Raw genomic sequence first — 27,027 nt, forward strand, 5'->3', positions numbered from 1 at the left:
GCGTCAATATTGTGTAAGAAAAACAACAACTATGAACCTGTTGTTGATAATCTCTCATTTCACAGTTGCTGTAATATATATTTTCCCTAGGGTTGTATTTTTTTTTTTTATAATTATTCTGACAACACAAAAGTGCACCACCTAGAAACAGAATTATCAACCAGTGATGCATCAATGGTGTGAGAAGTAGTGAAATGAAGGTATGAAATATTCCATTTTGTATATGTGGAATATATTATGTTTGTGGCTAGCATCAATGTAAATGAAGGCAGGCAATGGTGAATATGAATAGCTCAAAAGTGACAGAGAGAAAAGGACAGATACCTACCCCAACCTGCGCTATCTAGCTATCGCCCTGTGGACTTACAGTATCACCAATGGGCTCACCAAATGGATCACTGTTGGATGAGGCCTGAGATCCATCAGGCTAGAATACAAGAACATAACACCTTTTTTTCTCAACAACAGAAAGGAAAACAAAGTCAGCAGTTATTTTCATGCAGTGGGTGCATTTTAACATGAATGCCTATTGTGGATGAAAATAATTTAAAAGTCATATACTACAGCTGATATTTCCTAGGACCAACTGGTGCCAGTGGGCCAGCCCTGAATAAGATAGTAAACTGATTTGAGCTCACAGAAACAGTTTTTTAGGTTAGTGCATTTTGGCCAAAGCTAACTTTACCTTCAAGACTTGGTCAAGAAGCAGACAAATGCCTAGTGCATGGCTTCTGCTTTAAGCCTGCCTAATTAGTGGTTCTAGTTTGTGATGAGCCATTCATGTGAAGCAGTTGCCATGGCCACATCTGACTATTTTTGCACCGCAACTCAAACCCAGCCAAATATGAGTTTTCAGCAACGTGAGAGCAATCTGGATCTGTGTATGGTGCCCATAACTAGTTTGTGGTCATCACAAGCAAATTTGGACACCACAGATCTGAGACCAAGTTGCCATTATCAATGTGAGGTCATGCTTCTGCTGTCTCCTTGCAAGTGGGGCAGGCACAGAGTCATGCGTTAGCTATTGTATTCACCACTCGTGCTATTCAACTTAAGCCAAGCCATGTGATTGTACTGACAGCAAAACGTATCCATATTGTCACCTACCCAAGCCACTACACATTGACCTGTGAAGGGTTGTCCATTCCCAGTATTAAGGTGTATACTTACTTTCATTTTCAAATGTCACTGATTCCCCCCTCCCCCTGGGAAATCAAATGTGTTGTGCTATTTTTACAATGTCTGAAGAAATCTGCCAGCTCCTCCCCCTGGAAACAATCTGGTCATATAAAGCATTCCTGTTGAATGCTAGAAAATGGAGAGCATGGATTCCCTCTTCCCTGCCAATCATCCTCCCTGGCTTGCCCTGGAGAAAGCAGAGGGAAGAACTCACTACTCCGTAAGATCCTTCCTAGGTTGAGTTCAGCCTGAAGGGGGCAAAACTCGACTCAGACACTATGAGTGCCAGGGGCTGCATTTTGAACTCCCCCTCCCCATTGCATCACACCAAAGTCTCTGAACTCCTTTGTCTTTCTGCCCCAATATCTTTGTGTTTCTAAGGCAGAGCTGCCAATTTATATTGGCTACAACGGTGCCATCACACAAAGCTTCGGTGGCACACTGCTTCCTGTTCTTGAAATCTAATTCACAGTTGCTCCTCCTGAATTCTGTCTCTTCGAAGAGCCGGCAGGAGGAGGTAGATATGGACTAATAAATCATGAGAGAACAATCCAGCAGAAATGTATAACAAGCAGGAACACTCAAATAGACTGCATAAGCTGACATGTAGATAAAAATGTTAAATTAATCTGTGCAATCTTCCATTTTGACTTACACATTTTTGGTTCAGCAGTATACATGCTAGTCTAGCACATATCGGTGCTGATGGGGAAACTGGAAGAGTGAAGTGGGAGCACTGATCAACACTCTGTCCTCTGTAATTTACATTAGTTGTGAGCAGTCAGGAGAAAATCAGAAGAGTTTGAAGGGTGGGGGAAGGGGGCTGGGTTCATTATTTCTTCTTCTGTTTGATCATTGCATCAAATAGGGAGAAAAATTGAGGGAACATTTGCGTTCATATCCTAACTCTATTTTTTGTAGGGCAACCTTCATTGCCCAAAGTCAATGTTAAGTGTCTATAATTGGACTAGGAAACACTCCTCTATTTTCTTCTACAGTCCAATTTTGCTGATTGAATACTACCTTTAATGTGATCTACAGCAAATGTTTTAGTACTCATGCAAAGTAGAATTTGACTAGAATTTTCAAAATTTTCAAAACTGTGAACCATGTACATAGTAACTGAGCAGTTTATGGGTTAATGATTTGGAGTTGCCCCACTTACCGCTTCCTGTTCTTCACTTTTACTTGGACTTTCAAAGCCCTCTTCAAAGAGGTCATCTGCAGCAGGGTCACTGGTATGAGATGCTGAGGATTTGGATGGAGAACTTTGTCTAGGAGCAGGAGTTGGAGCTGAATAAAGACAATAGAGATAATTTGAATTGAGTGGATGACTGACTCCTAAATAACACCAGAGAACCTGCTGGCATGTGTCTGGGTGGGCTATGAGCCAAGTGCCACTGTGTGGTTTTGCAATCTCCCCCCCCCCCCCCAAGATTAACAATAAATGGATCTGAGAAACTTGTCTTAAAAGGCAAAAATTGCTCTTAGTAAACTGTTTGGGAACCATTGAGTTTGACAGTTTTGAAAGATTCAAAATATTTTAATTTTAGTTTGCAAAATTCAGCAACCTCTTATCATTCATATGACAACAAACAATGTCCTGGGTTTACTTTGTTTTTAATTTATGCAGCAGTACCAATGTGTTTATCTTAAAATCTTTAACAAAAATTAGATATATATATAAATAAATAAATAAATAATAGCTTTCTATCACTGGAAGATGTCCATCTTTTAAAAAACTACAGATGCCTACTGAGTCATTTCTTGTAACGACACTGTGAAACAAATGAAGTATAAAATTAGCAGTAGTCCACTGAAATCACTTGCAATGCAATTGTTGCAGTACCATCAGAAATACACATTAAACACACTAAAGGAATGTTGCTTCAGTGCAGTGATGATCCATCACCACACCTGCTTAAATCCAACTCCTCCATCCAATTTTATTGTGTGTTTAAGCACGGGAATAATCTCATCAGCAATTCTTAATTTAGGGTTGATTCACACAAAATGTTTTTGCAACAATGTAATCACAATGCTCAAGTAAGGCTGGTAATTATGAATCCAAAATCAGTAAGCCACCATTGCATCAAGCACAGCTTCCATTGGAGGAGGGGGGCAGAAACCCTCACCAAATTTCTGGATTTCCTTAGCTCATGAAGATAGCAAACAGAATCCCAGCTTTGGGAACTTCCAAAGCCGATTGTGCAAGCCAGTTTTTTATGCATATTTAAGATGACACTGTCTTTCAACAACTAAATTACACTGTCTTTCAAAAATGAAATTCATTAAAAGTAATGTGTGTAATTAATTACGGACATCCATGAACTCCATGCGATTATCCTCGATTTCATGTCTTCCCAACTTCAAAGACGCCCAATTTATTTAATTTTTAATTACATTCATGGATATTTCTGACAGCTCCATCTCAGAAAAGGGAAACAATGTGCGGAAGGTTGCGGCAGAAAAATGGGGAATACTCACGTGAGTTCGTCGATGGCGTTGTAGAAGTCACAGGAGTCAAATTTAACTGAGAGATGTCAAAGTCATCACAATCATCTGCTTCCTGTGCCATCCCAACTTTGTTAAAGTAACTGGAGAAGGCCTCTGAGGTACAACTGAGGGAAGGCTGATCTGGTTTTCGTGATGGCACTGGCGGAGGCTGAGCCATCTGGAAATCTTTGAACATTTCTTTTCCTGCTTGCTGCCTAGGCCTATCTGTCTGCGGACTGGATCTGGTGGAATCGCTTGTAGGTGGAACGGTAGCAATGGGAGCAACGGTACCTTGAAACATGGCTGCTTGTAAAGGCAATACAGTTTGTGTTGGCATGAAGGCAGCAGGCTGAAACTGACCAGCTACAGATGGCCATGGTTGCTGGGTGGGAGAAAATATCCCAGGTTGTCCCCATGCAATTGACTGTCCTCCCTGCATCACCTGAGCAACTGGAGGCTGAGCACCCATGGCCAGTTGTTGTTGAACAAGAGGTTGTTGTCCCCAGAAGGAGGGCAGGACAGCTCCCATTGCAACATAACCTTCGGGGGGAAAGAGAGCGGGGACAATTTCAGAACAGGAAGAGCAAAAAAAAACCGAGGGCAGCCAAGGAAGAAAAGTTGGTCAGATATACAAATGAGTTTTGGTGACTTCTGTTGCTCCACTGAAAGCGTTGTTGGACAGAGGCATGGGGCAGGTTCAGAAGCTGTTACTAGACTACATGCAAAACTAAATCTATTTTAATGAGCCGGCATTTTCCAATAAATAAGAGAAAAAGGGGAGTGTTCCTAATGATGTTTTCTCTGCCCTTTCTTCTGAACGGAAATCTTCTATATTAGAGTATTTGTTTTGCTCATTCACCCAGCCTATCACAGACCAGTACTTAGTTGTACCAGTACTTTGCTTCCAGTATTTTTAGCTTGACATGCAGCTTTGGGAAACATATAAGCTTACTTTATTCTTGCATTTTCAGTAAGTAGGTTAACAAAAGGTATTGTCTTCACCTATTCCATACCGTAGTTTACATCTAAACCCTTTTCTTTCCATGTTGTCCATTGCCCATTTATTACCCACAAATTTATCAAGCTAATTGCCCAAGGTGCAGTTATGTTTCTGAAATGACCATCTGTGTAGACTTCTGATTCCCCCCCCCTATTTATACTGGACATTAGCTCCTTACTCACTGGATTTCAGCAGCTGCAGTTATCACACAAGGGCAGAAAAGGTATCTAGATATGGAGAATGTCAATCATATATCCGAGATTTTGAGTAACACGAAGAAGTTGGACAAACTCACACAAACTGTATGCAGAAAGGTGAAAGTAGTATGGAAAAAACATTCACACTCACCCTGCCCCAGTGTATTCATACAACCCCCACCCCCTATCCTGGCATCTGTAGTCAAACAGGTATTGCAAGTTTTTGGAGCACTGCAGAGAGCCTACAAGACCTATTTGATCTGACTGATTAAAATAGAGCATGCACATCATTTAGAACTGTATTTCTGGCCCTCTGTGAGAGTAAAGGTCAGCAGCCAAGCCTACACTACTGCTTTAGAGGAGTAGGGGACAGCTATATAAAGCAAGACTGCCTCCCCTCCTCAGTTGTGTTTTGTCCTTCACCCAGCCACCTGCCCCTTTGGTGCAATGTCAAAACATTCCAGTTGCTAAAGATATTTGGTGTTTTCCTCAAAGATGGGCCTAGAGCTTAATGGTCTCCTCCTACTTTTGTGAATTTGGGACCAAGGGTAGGTAAATATAATGAATATCCCTACACAAGTGCAATGTAGATTATACGAAGAAATGCACAAAAAGCAACAGTCTGGTGAGTGCTCCGAAGCACTTTTAGAAGATAAAAGGAGTATCCTCATACATAACTATTAAAATCTCAAAACAGGTAGGATTGTTAGGGGTTCTGAATAAATGTCTCATATCCACAAGGATGGGTGTGCGTTACACAGGCAGAACTCCCTTGGCACAATGAAGTGACCATGAAGTAGGGAGGTGACTGCTCCCCAGACCATTTGGGACCGGCGGTGATGGGAGGGAGTTTTGTCACCAGCATTTTTAGAACCCATTGCAAAGACTTTAAAGTTATACTTGATAAAAGTCTTTCCCCACTAAAAACCTAATCTGGTGTTCCATCTCATTAGCGCTGGGGTCGTGGTGCTATGATAGCTCCACCATCTCTATGAAACCCACTCACCCACCCCAATTATTATCATCTGTTCCCACTCTCCATGAAGCACACGTGTAATTGGCCTTATTAACCAACATTAATAGGAAAGAGCAGCCATGTGTGCTTAGCCTTCAAGTCTAGTTTTAGGTTTGGATAAGGTAGGACAGTGTTTGAATGTTCGTAGTCCAGGCTGCACTCCAAATGAAAGATGCCACTTATTTTCTAAGAGATATTCTTAAAATGTAGCCAAAAGATCCATTAGCTTGCAAAAACATTTTGTATGAAGGCCTAGTTTCAACATTTTACATACATCACTTCTAATTCTTCTATGTTTCAGTTTCTTTTTTTGTTCATCCAGCACACCTTAACATGGGAAATTTCATTTAGCTTCTTAATTAGTGGCTCCCTCTCCTTAAAAATCATGACCTGGCTGAGTATACTAAAGCAGCATTCAAATGTTATTCCCTTTTCTCATTTTAATGTTTACTCTACCTAGATTTTGATTATTATTTTTTTGCTAAATGGAGATTAAACAAGTTTTGCTGATGAGGCATGTACACAACAATGAGGTAGTCTTTATATTGCAAAAAAACCCTACACATTTATTTTTGCTATGGAAAGAAGCAGTTTTCTTGCTTTATGTTTCAAAGCCAGCTGTTAGCATGTCAACAGCTCTGACTAGATAACTCCAGGTTCATTTTGAATGTTTGTATTAGAGTGTTCAAAAACTTCAACCTATTTCATTTTCTGGACAATGGGATGTGTACGGTAACAAAATAAAAGTAACAAACAGAAGCGGAAAATGGGATAAGATTCAAACCACACCTGCAATCTGTTAGCAAATTGTTATACAAGTAAATGTGCAAGTATGCAGATATAGCCTAATTTAACATCAAAGGAGCTGCAGGCTGTCCAATCAGGAATGGCTGGCAGGGTGATACTGCCCTGTATCTCTTCTGGCTGTGGTGTTGCTACTGCTTACTGGAACAGTGCAGGGCAAAGATCAGGGCTGCACAAGCACATTCAAACTCCTACACTGTCCCAGTAAACAGCAGAAATATCACCAATACACTGTACCAGCCACTTCTGCTAGCAATCAAGGGACAGGCTTCCTAAGTCTGTATGTCTTTACACTCTTCTTCCTAGCAAAATCATGTAATATATGCATGCACATGCGTATGCACTTGCTTTGCACAATTTATTCCAATCACAAAGTTTAATTTACTTGAAAGCAGAAACTAGAAATTTAGTGCAGACCACACACAGTTCTGGCTAATTCACACCTAACATTACAGTGGATTTTAAAGAGACAAACATACATTTTCATTTGTGTTATTTCTTCCCGATAAAGAACTACATAAGCAAAAGAGGATTTAAGCAAAAGCAACTGCTCAACAAATCAGAAGTAGTAATGGGGAACAAATGTATTGTCTGTGTATTATTCCAAGCTTCAGAAATGAGGTTAAGCTATCATTGTTTGCATTTTGGACACCGAAGAACAGTGAAAAACATAAAACACCAGTCTTTTTTCTCCTGTGGCTACTGGAACTCCAGGAAAATCAAAAGAGAAAAGAAAGTGGCCTTGAGGAAAGAGGCCTTAAGCAGTTTGAGAAAGAGATTGCCCAAATGCCTTCAGAAGAATATGGAAGGATTTAGGAGCTGTTCACTGAATGAATCACAAATGGATTGCCAAAATCTTAAGGTGTAAACTGTATCTTCTGGGTTGGGGGACGTAAATAAGATGCTTGATGAGAGGTGTTCATTTTTTTCTGTGGATTTTATATCTGTAATGGGTCATTCACTGCAGTCATTGGTTAATGAGCAGGTATGAGGGAACTAGAACTAACTAAATCTACTAATTCATCAAGGGTCTAGATGTTCTGATGTACAACAGAATAGCTCCCATTAAAAGCCACATATGCTCAGACTGGCCTTTAAGTTCTCAAGTTATATAGCACGATGTGAAAAACTCACCTGAGGGTACAGCAGCAGTGCTGTAAGGTACAGAACTAAATACATCTGCACCAGCAGGAAGTGACTGGGATGAAGATGGGATAAAGGCATCACCTGGAGTTGCAGGGGTCTGTAAAACACGACAAGATTAGAATGTGCTGATTAAACAGACATGGGTGGCATCTCAGTTGTGGCTTCTGCTGCCAAGAACTGGCTCTACATCCTTTTTCCTAATTAAAAAAAGCGACAGAGAGGAAAGCATAAGAGAGGAGATGCAGAAGAGAGAGAGCAGCAGAAAGGTGGGGAGGGAAAACAGCAGCAACTAGAAAACAGAATGGGAAACTGCATCAGGAAAATCTCTTATGATTTGTAATGTATTAAATAAACCCGAAAGTGTTCTTCCCCAGCTCCTACGATATATGCAAATTCCTACAGCACCTGTTCTCTCCCACCCCCCATGAAAGGTCTAAGGCTGTGTGATATTAATAGCTTCACAGGGGATCAGTATAAGCAATTAGTGCAGAAAAAGAAGTAGAAAGGTAATGAGCAATTTTACATAGGGAAAAATTCAAACTGGGTAAAATGATTGCAAACCTTTTTGAAATTCTTTCAGCTTCAGTATGGGGCATTGTTAGTCATGAATATCTAAATGCATTATGCTGCTACAATAAGCCTGCTAAAAGTGGCATGTGTGAAAGAGGCAGGACATTTCTCTCTGGTACTTACAGGGGGAGAGGTTACATCAGGAGGAGTGGACATGTCCCCAAACAGCTCTAGTTGGGTAACAGCCTGCAAAGAATTGCAAAAAGAAAGAACAAAGTTTTAGGCATGTCTCATCTCTTATCCACTGAGCAACACAGAAGCCAGTTTTGTAATGGAAAGCAAGAGTAACTTCTCAAAACAATTTTTTACTTGCAATTTTTGGGGGCCAGTCTGTGAGGCAAACCTGAACAATTGTCTGTCATTTCATTAATATCTAATTGGCACTCTAGATATTAAAGGATTTAAGAAATAAATAAATCCACAGATGGTGTGAAGAGGGAAATCTTTACACAGAACCACCTCCTGATCAGAAGACAGGATCAATTTCTCCCCCCTGCCCTTCGTAGAAATTTCCTCCTCATAGAGGAAGAAATTTATCCAAAGGTTGCACTGGCTTCAGTTCTACTACCTTGTCAATGAGTACCCAGACAATGACCTTTACAAACCTCCCACAAAGGATTCTATGTCCATATCATCCTCTCACCAAGTGAGCTGTAATCCATCAAATGGAACAGTTCCCACTGTCCTATAGGTATCTTCTACTGACTCCTTGGGACACCTAAACCATTGTGTTCTAGATACATTTCTTCCCAAGGCAGGTTGTTTAAAGGCACCAACAAGTGTGTTTTTTCCACTAATAATTTACATCCTTCAGACATTTAATTTGCATCAATCCCAATCTCTGGGATGAACTGTTGGGACAAATGTGGCAGAACCTGTTTCTGAAAACCTATGAGAATTGAGTTGCATTTGGCAAGGGAGGAAACAATATATATATTTTGCAGCGTGCCAATAAGGAACACTGTCCCTGAAGAAGGTATTTTTTGTTTCTGAACACATTATGCAATAATAAAATATTTTGGTTATTTTGATACATTTTTCTGATTTATTTCTGCATTCAGTCTCTCCATCCCCCCTTTTTTTGGCAGCCTGCCTCCATCATCATAAATGCCTGTCCCACTTCAGGTTGCCATCAGCAAATCATGGATGGGTGCGCTGAATATGCATGAAAAAATCCAGGTTGTGGATGCTAAAATCATACTGCTGATAATGCCATATTAAATCTGGGCTCCAGTTGCAAGATTTGGACTTTATGGGCATTGGATTTGAGCATGGAGGTGCTTCCCAAATAAGACAGCCATTTACAGACACCCAGCAACTCCAGAGGCAGAATCGGCCAGTCTTCTCAAGCCAATCTTGTGATTAACCATTAAATAATGTATGCTGTACTACTCTGCTATTTCATTACTGGGACTCTCATGAACTTCACAGAGCCTTACATTCAAATCAGCATTCAGGCAGAGTTTTAGAGGTGTTCAATGTGCAAGCTAACTATAATGCTCAAGCAATTCCAGTCTCTAACAGTCTGCCTTCCAAGCGTGGAGCTCTCTGTCTACTTATGAACAAATTCTACAAAAAGGATGTTAACTACCTGAGCTTGAAGGAACTCCAATTAAAGGCCCTCAAAACTGAAAGTGAACTGGATGCTTTTTATAGCACAAAACCCTTAAAAAAATGGAATTTGACACCTGCGTTGTCTTAATATGAAGGAAAAGGGATTAGCTATTCCACATGTAAACGCAAGAAAGGCAAGGCAGATTTTCAGATGCTTGCTTTGAAAGCATTTGGTCCTGTAAAATGTAATCATTTAATAAAATGTCATTTTAAAGGTTGTGTCCCTTTTGTTGCAAAAAAAGGTGTAAACTAATCCATTCCTTTAAAAGATACTTTCAGAAAGAAATTTCTTTACTAATTATCACTGGTAGATATTATTTTTTAGCTTCTGCAAGACAAAGGGGCTCTGATAAAACTGTGCTTCTTGGTAATCTTTAATTTTATGATACCTTGGGAGCCAGAGAATTATTTTGGGATGGACAGGTACACCCACCCACCCTACAATCAAGTAGGTTATAAGAAAATGATGGAAGAGAAGCATAGATGGTAAACATTCCTGTTGTATAATGTACATTGGAAATACTTCACAGATTTTGAATTAAGTTATTCCTGGTCATTACAAGAACATCTACTAATAATTTGGAAAGCAAAACAGATGAAACTCAGTTTTCTGTGTTTTTGAGTTGCATACTGTTGTCTCACAGTGTCCTAGCGTACTCAACTTTCAACTGGGCTTGCGAATAAGGCACAGCATTTGAGACTGTCACTGTAATTGCAAAGTGAATTATTGGACATTCACAGAATGATGCCAGGAAAGAAAGATATGATAAACTGATGAACAATTCGAGGAGGTGCATTAGCATGCAAATAGTGAAGCTGATCAAAATTAATTTGGCTAATATAAATAAATGATCTCTTTAGAAGCTAATAATTTTCTTTGAAAGAGCATATTTGAATTTGATTTACTAGAACATTTTCCATGATGGCTGCATATTGAAAAAGTGCCTCTACAACTATGGGAATTAGGACAGCTGTTTAGAGGAAGTGTTTTTAAAATAAATGCTTTGAAGTGATCCTGACCAGGCTAACAGGCCCATCTGCTTTTGGAGGTAATTGTGTGGGGGATGTTGCACATAGGAACTGGTCAACAGATACACAAAGCAGCAGGTGAAGATCTACAAACTAACCGTATGACTACATCATCCAGCCTTATCTTTCTTCTTTTATTTTTCCTTGCTCCCCCGTCCTATTTTGTGTAATATCTTTTCTGATGTACAGTTCTGGAGAACTTTAAGGCTTGAAACACTTTTGTGTCATTTTGGTTGATTCTACTAAAGTTACTGTTCAACTGTGGATATGGGAGTTAAAAATACAAAACATTCAAGTGTTTTCTCAAGTCTAGGCTAACCATACCCATTTCTGTGGGTTTTTCCTCAGATGACTTCACCTCTGATGTTCCACCCTCATAGTGCTGCACAAAAATCTGTTTTTTATTTGGCAACAGATTTTTAAAGTTTAGTGAGCAGAAATAAAGCGGTGCAAATAAGGTTGCAACACAGCGAAAGGAGCGTAGGAGGATAACTGATTAGCATACAGCCCCATCCCCACCATGCAATCATTCATCACAATGCATAATTTTAGTTTTAGCTGATTCAAGCACTATAACTCCTTCTCTCACACACTCTGCAATGGAAACATACTCTGTGAGTAAAGAGCATCACAGATGCAGGGTTTTTCCTATATCTGCCAGAATCCTAAGTGTATTTCTGTTGGTAATTAAATATTTAATGATATTTAATTATTAAAGCATTTGTGTCTCACCCTTCAGGTGTACATGCACCACTCAGGGCAGCTAACAACAAGTAACATCATGCTGCCTGTAGAATGGAAACATTTGCATTTGCACTCTGTCACCAGTGGCAAAGAATCTCCATACCTTACATGCTGCTGCTGCTACTACTGTAAACTGCTTGTTAAGCATCTGCTTGTTAAATGTGGATCTTGCTAGATGCAATTTGTATAGGAAAATTAGCTTAGATTTCATATTTTAGAAATTTAAATATCTAATGTACAAAGGAAACTCTGAGAAATAAAATATGGGACTAGCTAGAGTTTATTTTACACCGTTATATATTTGCTGGGATGGAAAGGCAGCCGATGTATGACACACATATGAATGAGTTGTGCTTTTTTAAGATTTTTGTTGTCATTTCTTTGTGCAGAGAAAGAGAACTCTAAATGGTAAGTGGCAGAAATTTTGCAGAGATCATTCACCACTGTGGAGGTGCTAGAAGGTGACTGTAATTTTACCTCATTTCTCTAACTTTTGACTTGCTTTGTCTTTGGGACTATGTCTGGGGCTTGCCTTGGATGGAAGGCATTACTAGGGAAAGACCCTGTCCATTTTCTATTTTAGAACTACAGGTCAGACTCAAACAGCTTCTTCTCAGGTTTTATGAAATTTCAGCATATTCAATTTTCACAAGCTGTTTGAGTAACACTGTGTGAATGACAGATAAAGTGTTAAATATATGGATTATAATCAAACATTTGTGCTTTCTGCCAACATCTTAAGAGCTTGTAGTAACTGGCACTAATCTCTGTTTAGTCATACTCTGCTAACTAGTTTGGCAAGTTCATCTATTTCTACTGAGAATTCTCTTACCTGAGTGACTCTACCAAGATTTTCATCTATGTCCAACAACAGGCTTCCATTCTCCAGCTGTAATGCATGATTGATGAAAATGAAAGTGAATGATTTATGAAAATGACATGTTCTGCTGAGCACAACAATGATGACTTCAACAATTATTGATTTTACTTCTGAACAAGAGCTATTTTATAGTTTCCTGGTCAGATGCTTTTGCTTGCCTCAGTGATTATACACATACTATAAGTTTTCATGGTTATATCGTACAAAGAAACAGAACCCAGCATGGAGAAGTGAAAATGAAGGGTTGGGAATATCCATTTAAGAAAAACCACAGGTCTCAGTGGCTTCCCTTGAGTTCTCTGGGCTGTATAAATGGACTATAATATGGGACATTGAGGCAAGGGGAAAGAGCACAGAAGTTCTCATACACAGGGGTCCCTAGGGTGAGGATGACTTCCACCTCTACTGTGTCCTACATATATTTCCTCATATATGAAAATGGTCAACATCCACTCATAAGAGAAAAATAAATCCTTGCAACTGAACACATTACAATGGACAGAAACACCACTCATTGCCTATAGTTATAGGGATGCCACGGGACCCACACCAACCATTGGATTTCACCATTATTTTCTCTGAGCAAAATCACTTCTCTATTAGGGAAGGAAAAATAAAGTTCCAGAATGAATCAGAAAGTCCCTTCAAAATGAACCAGGCAGTCCTTTTGTCTTTTCTGAATCTGGAGAAAAGCTCTACAACAGACTTCCACAATCTGGTGCCCTCCCAGTGTTTTGAACAGCAACTTCCACCATCCCTAGTCATTGGCCAAATCCTAGAGAAGAGACTTCCTGATTTATTTTTAAGATGTTCTGGGGTGTCCCGGGGCTTTCGTGAATGTATATTTTTCTCACAACTTTGGCTTCCTTCATATGCTAACAATACTGAAAGGCAGGAAGAGGCTCATATCTTTCAAAGCAATTACTTTCAATTGTGGCTTCACATTTTGCTTAATAACTCTCATTCTAACAGGGCTAGAGATTTACTTTAAAAAAAAATAATGCCAAGGTCCCCTTGTTGGTTGTGGGCCCAGTACAGACAGCCCCTGAACTCCACCTCTCATCCCAATGGCCCCAGTCAGCATGTGTGCATCTATAAGCTATCAGTTGGCCCAATGCACCATTTAGGGTTAATTTTCCTTTTGTTCTCCTGCCAGCAGGAGAATACCGGTATGTAGTCACTACTTATGGACTCGCTTTAAGAAAGGCCTACAAAGGTTAACCAGCATATGATTTCAGAGAAGCAAGAAGGCAGAGATTACTTTGCTACAAATCATGTACGTTTTCAGAATCTAAAACAAATTATCTTTTTTCTTGCGACAGGATTTATCTTGCTTCTCCTCCTCCTGAGCATCACTCCAGCTGTCCTAAAAGTTCTTCACTGCTGTCACGCTGAGTCACGCTGTGCCCTCAGCTGCCTTGCTGAACCAACACTGATTGCTCTTATGAAGCTGTCTGGAGAAACAGCAACAGCGTAACACTGGAGAAACATGTGTGCGGCGTTCAACAGACCATTAGCAACAACCTGATTGTGCTATGGCAGGACCTCCCAGAAAATAGTTGCCTGCCATGTCACTGCATGTCCCAAGTGCCCAATTATCATGGAGCACTTGGGCTGTATCCTCCATCAGTTCTTGTTCTGCATCACTTGCCGCTGAGGAGATGCTTCCTAAGGGTGAGCCATTAGTGTCTATTAGACCGTGGAAAAGTCTTCAGCGGAGACTTCACAGGACTACACTGCTCTAACTGGGGGCAAATATTTGGCACCGTTTGTCTGTCTTTCCTTAGACGTTTCAATACAAAAGGTTTCTCCAATTAGAGCAAACCCTCCTGCACCCCCCACCTGCTTCTTCCTAGCGAGCTGCAGAAACAACCGGCAGCATAGCAAGACGTTAGATTGCTTGATCTTTCTGTATAATTGCAGCCTTTGTGGATTTCTCTCTGTGTGTTAAAATGTAAAGGCTGCTTCTAATTACTTGAAAATCTGTCTCATCACAGATCAAAACATACACACACATACCCCACAGCTCAGTCAGTGAAGAACACACAAGCAAGTTGCCTGAAGGGGTAGGGGGAATAGCAAAAACCCTCCTACCAGGAAGGCATTAAGCCTTTCAACAACTGTTGTGTCTCCTCCTGTTGGCATACAGAAAGAGAGGTTGCAAATGTTTCAACCCGATGTTTAAATTAAAAGGCACCTGTTTGGGTTTTGTAAGCCTCTCCATTGCCACAACATTTGTCACTTGGTGGAAGGGAAAAGACAATATCATATTTGTTTTTTAAAATAAAAATTTGTAGGAGGTTAGTGAAACAACAGGATACAATGTAGTCTACCTGTGCTATGTTCATTGAGAAACACACCCACACCCACCCACCCACGGGGGGGGGGGGGAGGGGAGAAGTTAGGTTGTATCCCATGCTAATCCTACTCATCTAATAGACCAGCTGAAGTTAATGGATACAACTAACTTAAGTTCATTAAGTTCAATGGGTCTAAGTTGGGCTAGCATTAGACAAAATCCCGGGTCTTGGATTCTTCACCTTTATATTTGACAGACAAAGCAAACAGTTTAGACAATTGGTACATTTCAATTCCAAATAGCCATTCTCTTTTTGAACTCCTCCTGCTGCTAATCTGGTGCTTGTTTTTCCATGATATTCTATCATGTTTGTGCCTTATTTTACCACCAGCCTTTTGAGCATGCCTCATTCAGTCTAACGGAGCTTGTATAGAATTGATTTCTGATGAATTTTGCCCAATATATTTAGGTCTGCAAACCTCCTAGGAATGTATTCTCCGGAATCATTTATTCCTGGCATTAAGTCTCCTTTGTGCACCCACTGTTAATATTAGCAAATGCTCTGTGGGAGGCCTCCAAGCCTTAGAATAGTTTATTAAGCAATTAATGAAGTTTTTAATTCTTAAAATCTTTGCAGCAGGAAACGTTTGAGCAAATCATAAAAAATATCACTGTCTTGACCTAATGGATAGAGATGCTGCTTCAAAAATCTAATAAAGTAGTTAATTGCTTTGTCTCTCATCTCCATAATGCATTATTAAAAAGCCTTCTCAAAACTGACACATCTCAAAAATGCAAGCTCTGGAAGCTGAGAACAATCCTTTCTAGTCTCTATTGTAAATCATTCCTGAGCTGCCAGGGGACTCCCACATTGGTGTGTGTGTTTGATTTGAAACTGCCTGAAGAAGTGCTCTGCTGGCTTAGGCCAGTGGCTCATTTAGTCCAGCATTGTCTTCTCACAGCTTCTTACTAGATGCCTAGGAGAAGCCCACTAGCAGGACATGAGCCCAACAGCATTCCCAGCAACTAATATCCAGAGGTATACTCCCATCAACAATGGATATGGAACACAGCCAGTAGCCTTATTTTCCAATAATTTGTCTAATCCTTTTTTAAGCCATTGGATTTTGGTGGCTATGCACTGCATGAAGAAATACTTCCTCTTGTCTATTCCGAATCTTCCAACATTTAGCTTCATTAGATGACCCTGGGTTCTAATATTATGACAGAGAAAATTTTCTCTGGACACTTTCTTCGCACAATGCATAATTTTCTACACCTCTATCTTGTTTCCCCCTTACCTTTTCTCTAAAGTAAATAGCCCCAAATGTTGTAAGGCTTTGGAAAGTACAAGTACACTGTGACTACTGGATCTCCCCTATCCATATGCTTAGTGACACTCTCAACAAATCCTACAAGGATAGATAGACTTGCAGAAGCCATGCTGGTTGTTCTTCAGCAAGGCTTCTTCACCAGCTTGCTTGGTAATTCTAGCATTAATAATGCTTTCCACCAGCTTTCCTGGAACAGACGTTAATCTAACCAGATTGTAATTTCCCAGAAAACCCCATCACCACCTGACCTCTTTGTAAAAATTGGTCTTACATTGGCTACTTTCTCCGGCACAGATGAGCTTAGGGACAAGTTGCACTTTTTTTCTTTTCTTCACTGAAGGTCAGCAATTTCACATTCAAGTGAAATTAGTCTTGGGTATCCTCTGGACCGAATTTCATTATATATTGTCAATATTACTTTTTATTTTTGTTTATAATATTTAAGATGTTTATATGGCTTAATTTTTGCTTGTGTTAATGGCTAAACCCAAACAGTATCAATCACTATGCTTTGTTTCAAGGCCCACAAAGTAGGAACTGAATCCATAGTTTGGAGCTGGTTTATGAATCTTGGCTTGCTTTAACCACAGTTTGTTGTTAACTTCTAAACATAGGTTGGTGAGGACTGCTTAGAAAGTTCTCATTAGTGCAGCGAGTGTTATGAGTGAAGCGTGTTATCTTGTTCTTAGTTTCCTTTGTATTCCTCACACAGTTTTCAAATTCATCACTTCCAGATGAATGTCTAGGTTAGGTCAGCTAGCCACTGCTAATTATTTTCAAATTGTAGCTTAATGTATTTATAAGCAAGTGTTCGCATTAAAATCTTTCGACGTTGAACACAATTCATTCAAGGAACATTAAGCATTCCACCTCACTTGTTGACTAGCTTCAAAAGAAGAACTTCCTCAGATAATCAAAATGTGTATTGAGCCATTTAAGTTTATTCTACTCAACTTGATTTTTGTAGTCGAGTTAATTCAAAACTCCTCTCTGATGTGTTTGTTTACCTTTAAATAGGAATCTCATTAAATAGCATGATTTACAACAACACAACAAACACCCAGAAATCTTTGTAATGTCTTTCCTGACTTAATTCCCTAAGGCTGTTTGACACATCTAAGCATTTATGTGCACCTCATGAAATGCTACCTTATCATAATTTTATATAGCTTATTTGGTTTTTTTTAAAATAAAAGTGACTATAGGGTTGTTAGGCTACAGTCCTACCATTATAAATTTTAGCAGCACTTAGGCATGGCACAACTTTTGACTTGGTTGTAGCCAATTTATCTGTATTTGGCCTGATAATGTAAGTGAATACGGTAGCAAGCTAATTTAAATGGGTAAAATACAAATGCAGGCTAAGCTACAAGGTAAGGTGGGGATAATACTCTGAAATCAATGGAAAACATGTTAAAATGCAGACATTTTAGAGGAAACGCACTCCGGTTTTTATGAAAGGTATTTGGAAACAAGCAAGAACAAACTTCCAGGCTGCAAGCCTATAGTCCCTTGGGGGATGCCCAAGGAATATAGGATTTGACAGTTTCCAATGGTGGAAACACCCTCTGTATTGTGGAAAGGCATCTGCACCCAGTGCCCTTCCAAGGTTGGAGGCGTGTCATGAGATGCTCCAGAATTCTCACAATCCTGACACATCCCTCAAACAGGAAGCATAGTAGCATAGCATAGGAAAAACACACCTCTCCCTTCTTTTGCCTTGCTGCAATAAGCCCAGCATACACACACCTACACCCCCACCCCCCACGTCAAGAGGTGACCTGCTTAAGCACGATACTTGATTCTTGACCCCTAGGTCTATGAATCTCATTACACAGAACATTATGCAAATATGAAAAAAACTCAAATCCAAAACAAAAGTGTAAATCTTGCTGTAAATTATATGGTATATGGTATTGTTAATTATCTGTTTAGAGATTTCAAGAATGGAAGCTTGTTTTTTCCTCCTCCTAGAAATAGTTCCTTGGTTAACGAGAAAGGGTAGTCATACTGTAAATACATACATATAAACATGCAAGCATAGACACGCCTCTTACAAAGTTGAGCCACATTATTCATGTCCATGAGAGCAGACACAGCATGTTTGCCAGTGCAATTTATATTCAACATGGACTAGTAGACCCCAGGATTCATGTTATGGAGAATGAATATGTCCTCTCACTTTACAGGTTGCACCCACAGTAAAACTTGCCCTTCTTTGGTAATGCTGCTGGGGAGGATCCATTTTTGTTTTGCAAGACCCCAGAAGTTGATGAGAGAGGGAGCAGGGAACCCTTTGCCCATTTAACTAAGGTGTGATTTGATGAGAGAGGGGACCAGTGAATGTGGGTTGGGTCACTGGTGCCTGAGGTAAGGAGAAAATATTGAGGAATAAGTCAATTGTGCTGCTTTCAGACACTTTACTGGGGTGAAATAATTAATTATCACCATCATTATCCTTCTCTTTTGTTTACCTTCTGCTACATGCCCTGGAGCTGAGTCATTTCTATAGGTTAATAGATATTCCTCCCGAGTTTCCACTATGAGGTAAATAACTGCAGCTTCCTCAGGTACAGGCTGGAAGGAATCTAGACATTTTACTAATAAAAGTAATATTTTTGCTCTACTTTGATATGACCTGAATAGCATAACTGCAGTCTTTTGCTATGCCACTACAAAATCAACAAATCTAGGTCATTTGAGCTCCTTCCAGTGCCATATTTTTTTCCTGAGCAATGCTAGCATGGGAACAAGTCATGCCATGGCCTCCTCCATGTGGCCAACATCTTTTGTGGCATCAAAACTAACATCAAAAGAGGTGCTTCCAATCTATCCAATAATGTAAAGGGCGGCGGCGGGGGGACTTCAGCTGTTTTGTTTGAAAGCATTAAAATTTAAAAACGATCCCTGAAGCGTTTCCTCCGGGTTTCTATAGACTGTTCATTACAGGAATCAACTTGATTACAGCATTTATTTTCCCATTATAGTGGCATGATCCAAAATCCCACATGCAGAACCTTTCCATCCTCATCAATTAAAGAAACAAAACAAAACAAAACAACCCAGTCTCTGCATATGGTGATTCTCATGGTGCATGTGGATCATTTCTGTAGCCTTAGAAGTCAAGGAAAATTTTCCCTGCACAAACTGAGATCTCCATGTACACTGCATTTGCTCCATCACATCCCAAATCTGTATATGTTGTGTAGTCTGGGGTAAAATTGTTGTGTAACCTATTAACACATTTTCAATGGGTAAGTTAAGCATTTTTTTGTTGTGGACTTCCTCAAATATTTGAGAAGGTATAAGTGAGAGAAAAGGGGACTGTAACCATTCAATGGTTACATTCAAATGGATGGCCATTCAAATGGATCACCTTGTCAAACCTAGCCAAAGAGTGCAATTACATTAGAACACACTATCTGTCAGTTAGCCTTATGCAGAGAACCATGTGTCCTTTGGGACAGCAAATAATATGTAGGTTGGGTTCTCACCAACTAGGTGCGCTCCCACCCACCCACCCACCCACCCACATTACACAGACAGGCTTCTCTGATCTACAGCTTTCATTGGTGGCAGAAACAAGCAAACAATCAATTCATAATTATAATTCACCATAGGTGCCATTTAATAGGAAGTTCTCCAGCAAAATCCCCACTGAATAGGAATGATTGAAGACCAGAACAACACACTTACATGCAAGTAAATTTGCATGGGAAAACATCATGATAGGATGTGGCAATCATATACATGGCAGATCCTAATTCTAGGACATACCTATATCACTACTATATTCATATCTGGTGATCTAAAGATTTAATTTTAAAGGCAGCTAAAACTTGTATCTGACAAATTAGCTCAAGTTCAGAAGAAGCTAACAGCTTGCAGATTATTTTTTTCAATTTTCAGAAAGAAAGAAAGAAAATATTCTAAAGAGCTGGAGTTAAAACAAGCAGAATACCACTTTGAGATTCAGAAATGCCATATTCAAATTGAGAGGATGTATTACATTTTATGAAACATTGGCATAACATTTTCCTCACATTTAAGATTTTGCCAGACCTTGTTATCTTATGCTTTTTCAGGATAAAATAAAGGGAAATTCTCTATTTAATTCCTTAGACTTAACTTAATAAGAATACATTTTATCTTGCATTAAACTGACAAATGTTTCCCTAAACTGGCAGGAAAACTATTTTTCAAATCCCGTAATAGTTTGCAACTCACAAAAACAAGAGAGGCTATTTAAGAAAGTACCAGTGTTCTCTACTGAAGAGCTGAAGGTATAAATTTTCTGAGTGAACATGCTTGGTGGGATGAGAGATCATGTGAATTATAGCTAAACACATTGATTTAAGATTACCCCCTCCTCAAAAAGAAAGATGGAAAAGGCTCTCGGTAATGTTTTTTTTTTCTAGAACCACTTCAACAAAAGGAGACAAAAACTATTTCATCAGTGCCGGGCCAATATGTGAAGGCAGTAACAGGCTCTCCCCATTCTTTGTGATATCAGCAATGTTTCAGGCCATGTGCAGACAGTGGGAGAAATGTTTGCTTCCCTGTAATGTGGCATCTGTTAGTTTTAAAGGAGTTTATGCACACAGCAGTACACGGTTTTCCAAGAGGGAAACGCATACTTCCTCTGCTACAGATGCCCTGCATCACATCCCTACACCTCTGTTTGCAACATGCTTTTGAGCTAGCTATTTGAGATGGCTAGGAAGCACCCTTCATCACTTTTCTGGTGGTATGGGAACTGGTGGAAACAAATTAGCATAAAAAACAAACTGTACATTTTCAAGGAGAATTTTGATAAAGTTACAACTTTTATTATGTTTTTGGAATATTAATAGACGGAAGATGCTTGCTTTCAGAGACAGGTGCAGGTGCTCTCTGAATTAGAGGCAGGAGCAGTAATTTGAGAATAAAATGAATTAATTTAAAGAGAATAATGTAACAGTAACAGACAGAATTTTCTTAATTAAAAATGTCAGAAAAAGTCTTACTGACAAAGTGTCTTTTTTCAATTATGTTTTTTTCCCCTGGTCTGGGGGCCTCTTCTTTTTGACTTGTTGCTAGTGGTAGTGTTGCACTGCTCAGCAATTGCAACATAGCTGGGATTTTGCAGTGCCTTTGTTTTCTCCCTTGGTGTAAAAGCAGGCTTCCCTGGATTGTTATATGATGTTTGGACATGTGCCCTCTTCACACACCCCAAATTGGTGAGGATTAGAGGACAGGAATTCATTCAGAACCAGGAGAGGAATAATTGGTGGATCATTCCAATAGGAAACATTACACTAATCAGTAATATAATTGCTCCAGGAGATGTGACTATGCATCTTGATAACTGATGTCAACATTTTTCATTTTTTAGTTTGCAATATTGTGGCATTTATAGCCTTGATATTCCTGCACTTTGCAAAAGTATCAAGTGAGGGAGAAGGATTTATTGTTGAAACACATTGACAGCATATTGATGTCCCAAGCAGAAAGTTAAAGAGATTTGCACATCACAATAAACACAGGACAGCAGTGATGAGTTCTCCTGTTCTGAAACATGAATTCAGATTTACCCTATGCACCAATGTATTAATGCTATATTTGTCCCTACCCCAATCTACACTATTTGTTCTTATTGGTAAGATAGAAATGTGAAGACAAAGGTAATTTTTGCTTTGAAGGAGCAAAACTTGAAAATCAAAACTTAATGTAACCTAGAAATTCAGTGAAGGAACATATTATGTAAGAAATATTAATGTTTCCAGTTCAATTTCTATAGCTGAGAAGTATTTCATTCATAAAGACAACTTCATCTCACAACTGCCATCTAGCAAATACTATATATGCTCAAGGAAAAAATAAATGCAACATTAACGTGATTATAAATGTCTAGATGGAATTGTGGAAATAGGTCTCCTGCTTTGCTTAAGCAAGCTGCACACATTGCTGGAGGGCAGTTCCTGCAGATGCTCCCCCGAATGCCATCTGGATACTACTTTTGAATCCAAGGTACAAGAAAAACCTACCAAGGTACATTTAATAATACGACAGGGCAGGAAGGCTCGTCAAATGCACACAGCATACAGTGATGTGTGCATTGCTAGATACAACCTAACAACATTCCATGAAAACATATAGAGCATGACACAAAGTTGATAACATAGGTTGCAAAGAAGACAGCAGCAGCTGCATGTTGACTGCTTACAAACGCTTCTGCTACAATGGTGCGATTTCTGCACTGAGACAAACACTTTTCACCTTTGCTACTCAAGCTTTGCCATTAATGATCACCAGAGTTCCCCTGACAAATTGTACTAATATCAAGACAAATAAACAAACTATGATTCTATCCCTACAAGTGTATCTGTAACATGGGGTTCATTCTGTATCTCTTGCTGGGTGAAATGTCTACACACACACAAACACACACACACCAAACACCATCTTTATTTTAAACAAACTAATAAAAAAAAATCCTTTACAAGTAGATCACTTTCTTTTTTGCTTGGCAAAACCAAATTCTCCTGGTCTGTTAAAACCCTCTTTAGTTTTGCACGTACAAACTACTGGCATTTTCAGTCAGTTTCTTATTTGAAAACATGGATTTAAGAGTTGAGCATCCAGTGAATACAGAAATCTAGACCTGGATAAGTTTTCAGAACTATGGTTTAAATTTCACTGGTTAAATCTACTTAAACATTTTGTAGGCCATGATCCAGCAGAAGCTTCCATTCATTAATTTCAATGGGGCTTGTGCAAGAAAGCTTCTGTTGGATTTTGACCCAAATGCTAAGAGAGTAGTTAAGGGTTAGTCTTACTTACTAAAAGCAGGTATGAGATTAAATTTAATGATCTGCTTTGAATTATACATATGGGGGAAATCTCAAAATAGTGTGAGTGGTGCCTGTTCATGCAACAGGGTGTCGGCTTTCCCTTCTTCATCCTGCAGTCCTAGGCATGCCCCCCATCCTCCAAAAGAACTGCCCTGGAAACTCTGGATGGGGACCCACTGTTGTCCAGACTGATTTCCACTGCACAGGTGAGAAGACATCACTGGATCTAAACCATTTTTGTGTGTAAGCAATCCTGAGTAGTCTTTTGCAACCAAGCAAACAAATGTAATATTAAAATTTGGGATGCTTAGAAGTTAAACATGAACAGATTGTTGTTATTGGTCCCAATTTAAGCTCAAAATTTGTGAAGCTCATGTGTTAACCATGACCAGATTATCATTAGTGTTCTGAGCACTACTATTCCTTGCTGAGCTTCTAGTAGGAGATACAAAGAGAGATTCAGTATATTTCATTGCCAACCTTGACATTCACAAACCTTCATCTGATTATTGTGAGTCATTGGATACTAAGGAGAATCCATGGAATTACTGACTTGCTAGCCATAGTGAGTTTTCCTCCAGGATCTTTAGTATCCAAATTGGCTTTCGTATTTGCATTAGTAAAAATATTTTTGTGACTTGTAGCTCTGAGTAACCACTTGTACACTTACATACATCCATGCACATATATTTGTATATTTCAACAAATGTGAATAACTACTATTACTTCTACTACTGCTATATAAGAATGCGACAGAAACACATCTTAAGTAGAATAAATCTTTCCAAAAACCTACACCCATTCAAATCATAACTGATGTGGGTTGAGTCCTAATATCCTGATTTGCAAACAGATGACACCTACTCTGCCCAGGGATACATGACTAATCAATGGCAGGCAATGGGGGATTGTGGAAATGCGGTAGGGATACATCTTTATATAGAACTGTGATGAGTTGTTTGAAAGCCTTCATAAAATTGTAAACAGATAGTTTGGACATGTTGATGGGAAGATTAGGTTTTATTGTGACTTGAGTGACAGGCTTAGTGAAGGGTATTTACGGTTTGCCTCCTGTTGCTAAAAACACCATGACAAGCAGAACCTGACATGTGTGCATAATGGGAAGGCTTTGGGGAAAAAAATTATAAGAAAAAGAGCTCATTAAGAAGCTTGTATTTCAGCAAGCTTCATTTTCACATGCTGAGAAAACTGCAGCATTGGGGAGCCACACAAGGCATGGAAGATCTGCGATTTAGCAAAGGCTGCTTTACTTTGACTTTGCTCACACGCATTCCCAAAAGACTAAGTGGGAAGCTCTGTCCAAAAGTGGCAGGGAGGACTGGTCAACATCAATATCAAAATAGGAAGGAAGGAAAGAAGGAAAGGCATAATGCCGTCCAGCATTCATACTCAGCAGAGACACCAAATTAATTTTGCAGAATACAAATGTGTGTAGCTGTTATACACAATTTATTTTCACTCTCCAATTTCTACCCAGCAGATTAATTATGATGTCCATATGCAGCAGGAGAACAGGAAAATAGCCTTGCCAAGGCTGCTTTCCCCAAAATGAAAATGAACTGTCTTGCATCAGCCACAGTGTTATAAAGTACAGTGAATTAGAAAGAGGAGAGAATAAGGAAACACTTCTCTGTTGTTAAAGTCATTTAGCCAAAGTCATTTAGACATTCATGTGAGCAAGGTTTACTATTAATAAAGTAAGTGTCCATGGATATCTAAATCAGATAGAGGCACACTGGGTAATACAGGCACAGAAATTGAATTTTAGAGCGCTGTCTAATAGAGAAAGCAATAAATTGGGGGGGGGGGTGAAGGCAACTGTCTTAAAGACAAAGATGGCTGTGTATAAAAGAGAGAACATTAAAACCAATGAGTGGTTGAATAAGATATTGGTTTTAATGTGTGCTTTATTTATTTTTACTTTGTAGAATTGCTGGATACCTGACTACTCTTCTTTGTGCCTCTTGTACACAGGTGAGAGGAGAGCAAAATCCTGTTCTTTGCACACTAATGGAGAATTACTGATCTGTTTTGCTTCTCAGCAATGCTGTAGCCAAGTCCTTGTTCCCAGGATATGGAGCCAGCCTTGGAGTAGACCTGACAGGGGGACATTCTCCCTCTGGGGTACTTTTAGGCTTGGCTCTTGGCTTTGTGATCTGTCATCGACTTCACCCCCCATTTCCCCTATGTTCAGTGTTTGCTCCAATGCAGTATATAAAGTAGTGGAGGACAATGTGAAATTTTAGTGTATGGATATGTAAATTGTCTTTTTTTTCCTTAGAGTGTGGTGCTACCAAAGTGATCTAGATTCATTAGAAAATCTGCTATGGTAACTCTGCCACAGGAGGACTTGCATTACTCTGCTCGCCAACCTCCCTGTGATTCCCCGCACAGCAACCCATAAAGCTTTTTCTTCCCATCCCATGAAACTACAAAAGCTCGCTTTTCCTTGGGCCTCTTGGGTTTTTATTCATGGAAACCCAGCGCTTTGATACGGCACTACAAAGCCTGCAATGGAGGCTGCACAATGACAGCCTTACATTTTTATGTATATAGGAAGACAAACCTGTGAGTGTTGAAGAGCTATTGAAAACTTGTTACTCCTGCTTTGAATGGCATATACTTACACTTACAGGTTGACTTTTTGGCACATCATAAACACCTTCCTTCTTTTGGCTAGTAGGAACCTGTAGTAATAAATAAAAATGTAGTTAGGATTAAGGTAAACATACAAATATTGAGAGGTAGTTGTAGTTGGTAGCTTGAAGAGTGCTATGCGTGATCCTGCACTTGTGCAAAACTGATACTTTCTTATTGTAGTGAAACAGACAGATTACCATAGTCAGAGACAGTCCTCAGAACCCAGGTACGCCATAATCCCCATTTCTGAGATCATGGTCATATGGGTTTCCCCAACAGGCCCAGCTCTCTGGAAAGATACCCATTTATCCAACTGGCACTCCTGCCAAACAGCCAATTGAAGTAAACAAAACCATCAAAATATATATCCCTCAAAAACAAGCTAAAACGTCTACAAGAAGTTGATTTTAATTTACAATATATATCTAGGCTTTGAGCATCTACTGGTTAAAATATCAGTTTCAGATCCACATTTGTAACAGTTGATCAGTTTCACCTTTTAAAACAGTAATTTAGTGCTTCCCAATGCTCATGCTAATGGTCCTGTACATTTTGGAAGGTAATGAGTGATCTAGACACAACATCTCACCAAGCGACACCCTGCACCATATCAGAAGCAGCAAGGGGTAGTTTACAGTTGTGAGTCACAATACAAGTCAAAGCTTGGTTTTCAGCCAATTACTGTGCTTCTTTGAGAGGGCTGACAATGAGCTACTTTATACCACTCAAATATAGATTTGTTAATGGGGAGAATACTTAGTTTAGAGCTGAAATGTATGTAGTCTATATACGATAAGTTAACACCAATGTGTCCAACACAAATTAAACTAAAACTTTTTTCTATGTTATACACAATATTCAGGGTAAAGCTTTCAAGGCAATATAAATAATATATACCAACATAAACAAAGCTGGGGGGGGGGGAGAGAAAGAAGTTATTAGAGAAATCACACCATACAAATTATATCTGTACTTGCATGAGTATGAAATGGTACACATGTCATTGGGATAAATGAAAATGCTTAAAAGGAACTTTGGTCTATGGAATGTGCTTGACTGACTGCTGGAGGCAATGAGAACACAGATGGAGCAATTCTATACCTGATAAATGTTTTCTTCTGTTTCAGGCTCACGGATTGGCTCATGTCCAGCCTCAAACACAATGTACTATTACATCAGCAGCAAAGGAGGAAAGGTCAAAGATGAATCAGAAAAGAAAAAAGGCA

At 39.3% G+C, this 27,027-nt stretch overlaps 1 protein-coding gene across 14 annotated transcripts in view; it reads right to left on the minus strand.

The window, feature by feature from the left end:
* The window catches only part of DAB1 (DAB adaptor protein 1), a 573,658-nt gene that overhangs the window by 12,753 nt on the left and 533,878 nt on the right, over window positions 1-27,027 (minus strand). For 9 of the 14 annotated variants that reach the window (XM_083510312.1, XM_083510306.1, XM_083510313.1 and 6 more), the window contains 8 exons: window positions 26,903-26,968; window positions 25,789-25,848; window positions 12,627-12,683; window positions 8,531-8,593; window positions 7,826-7,934; window positions 3,667-4,215; window positions 2,345-2,472; window positions 329-427 (listed from right to left, as the gene is read on the minus strand). In XM_083510312.1, coding sequence (XP_083366438.1) covers window positions 344-427; window positions 2,345-2,472; window positions 3,667-4,215; window positions 7,826-7,934; window positions 8,531-8,593; window positions 12,627-12,683; window positions 25,789-25,848; window positions 26,903-26,968 — 1,116 coding nt within the window. In that variant the 3' untranslated portion in view covers window positions 329-343. The remainder of the gene's footprint in view (window positions 1-328; window positions 428-2,344; window positions 2,473-3,666; window positions 4,216-7,825; window positions 7,935-8,530; window positions 8,594-12,626; window positions 12,684-25,788; window positions 25,849-26,902; window positions 26,969-27,027) is intronic. The other 5 variants (XM_083510307.1, XM_083510308.1, XM_083510309.1 and 2 more) reach the window with 5 other exon arrangements.

Source organism: Podarcis liolepis, assembly GCF_965112155.1.
Source record: "Podarcis liolepis genome assembly, chromosome: 6".
Classification (NCBI taxonomy): Eukaryota; Metazoa; Chordata; class Lepidosauria; order Squamata; family Lacertidae; genus Podarcis; species Podarcis liolepis.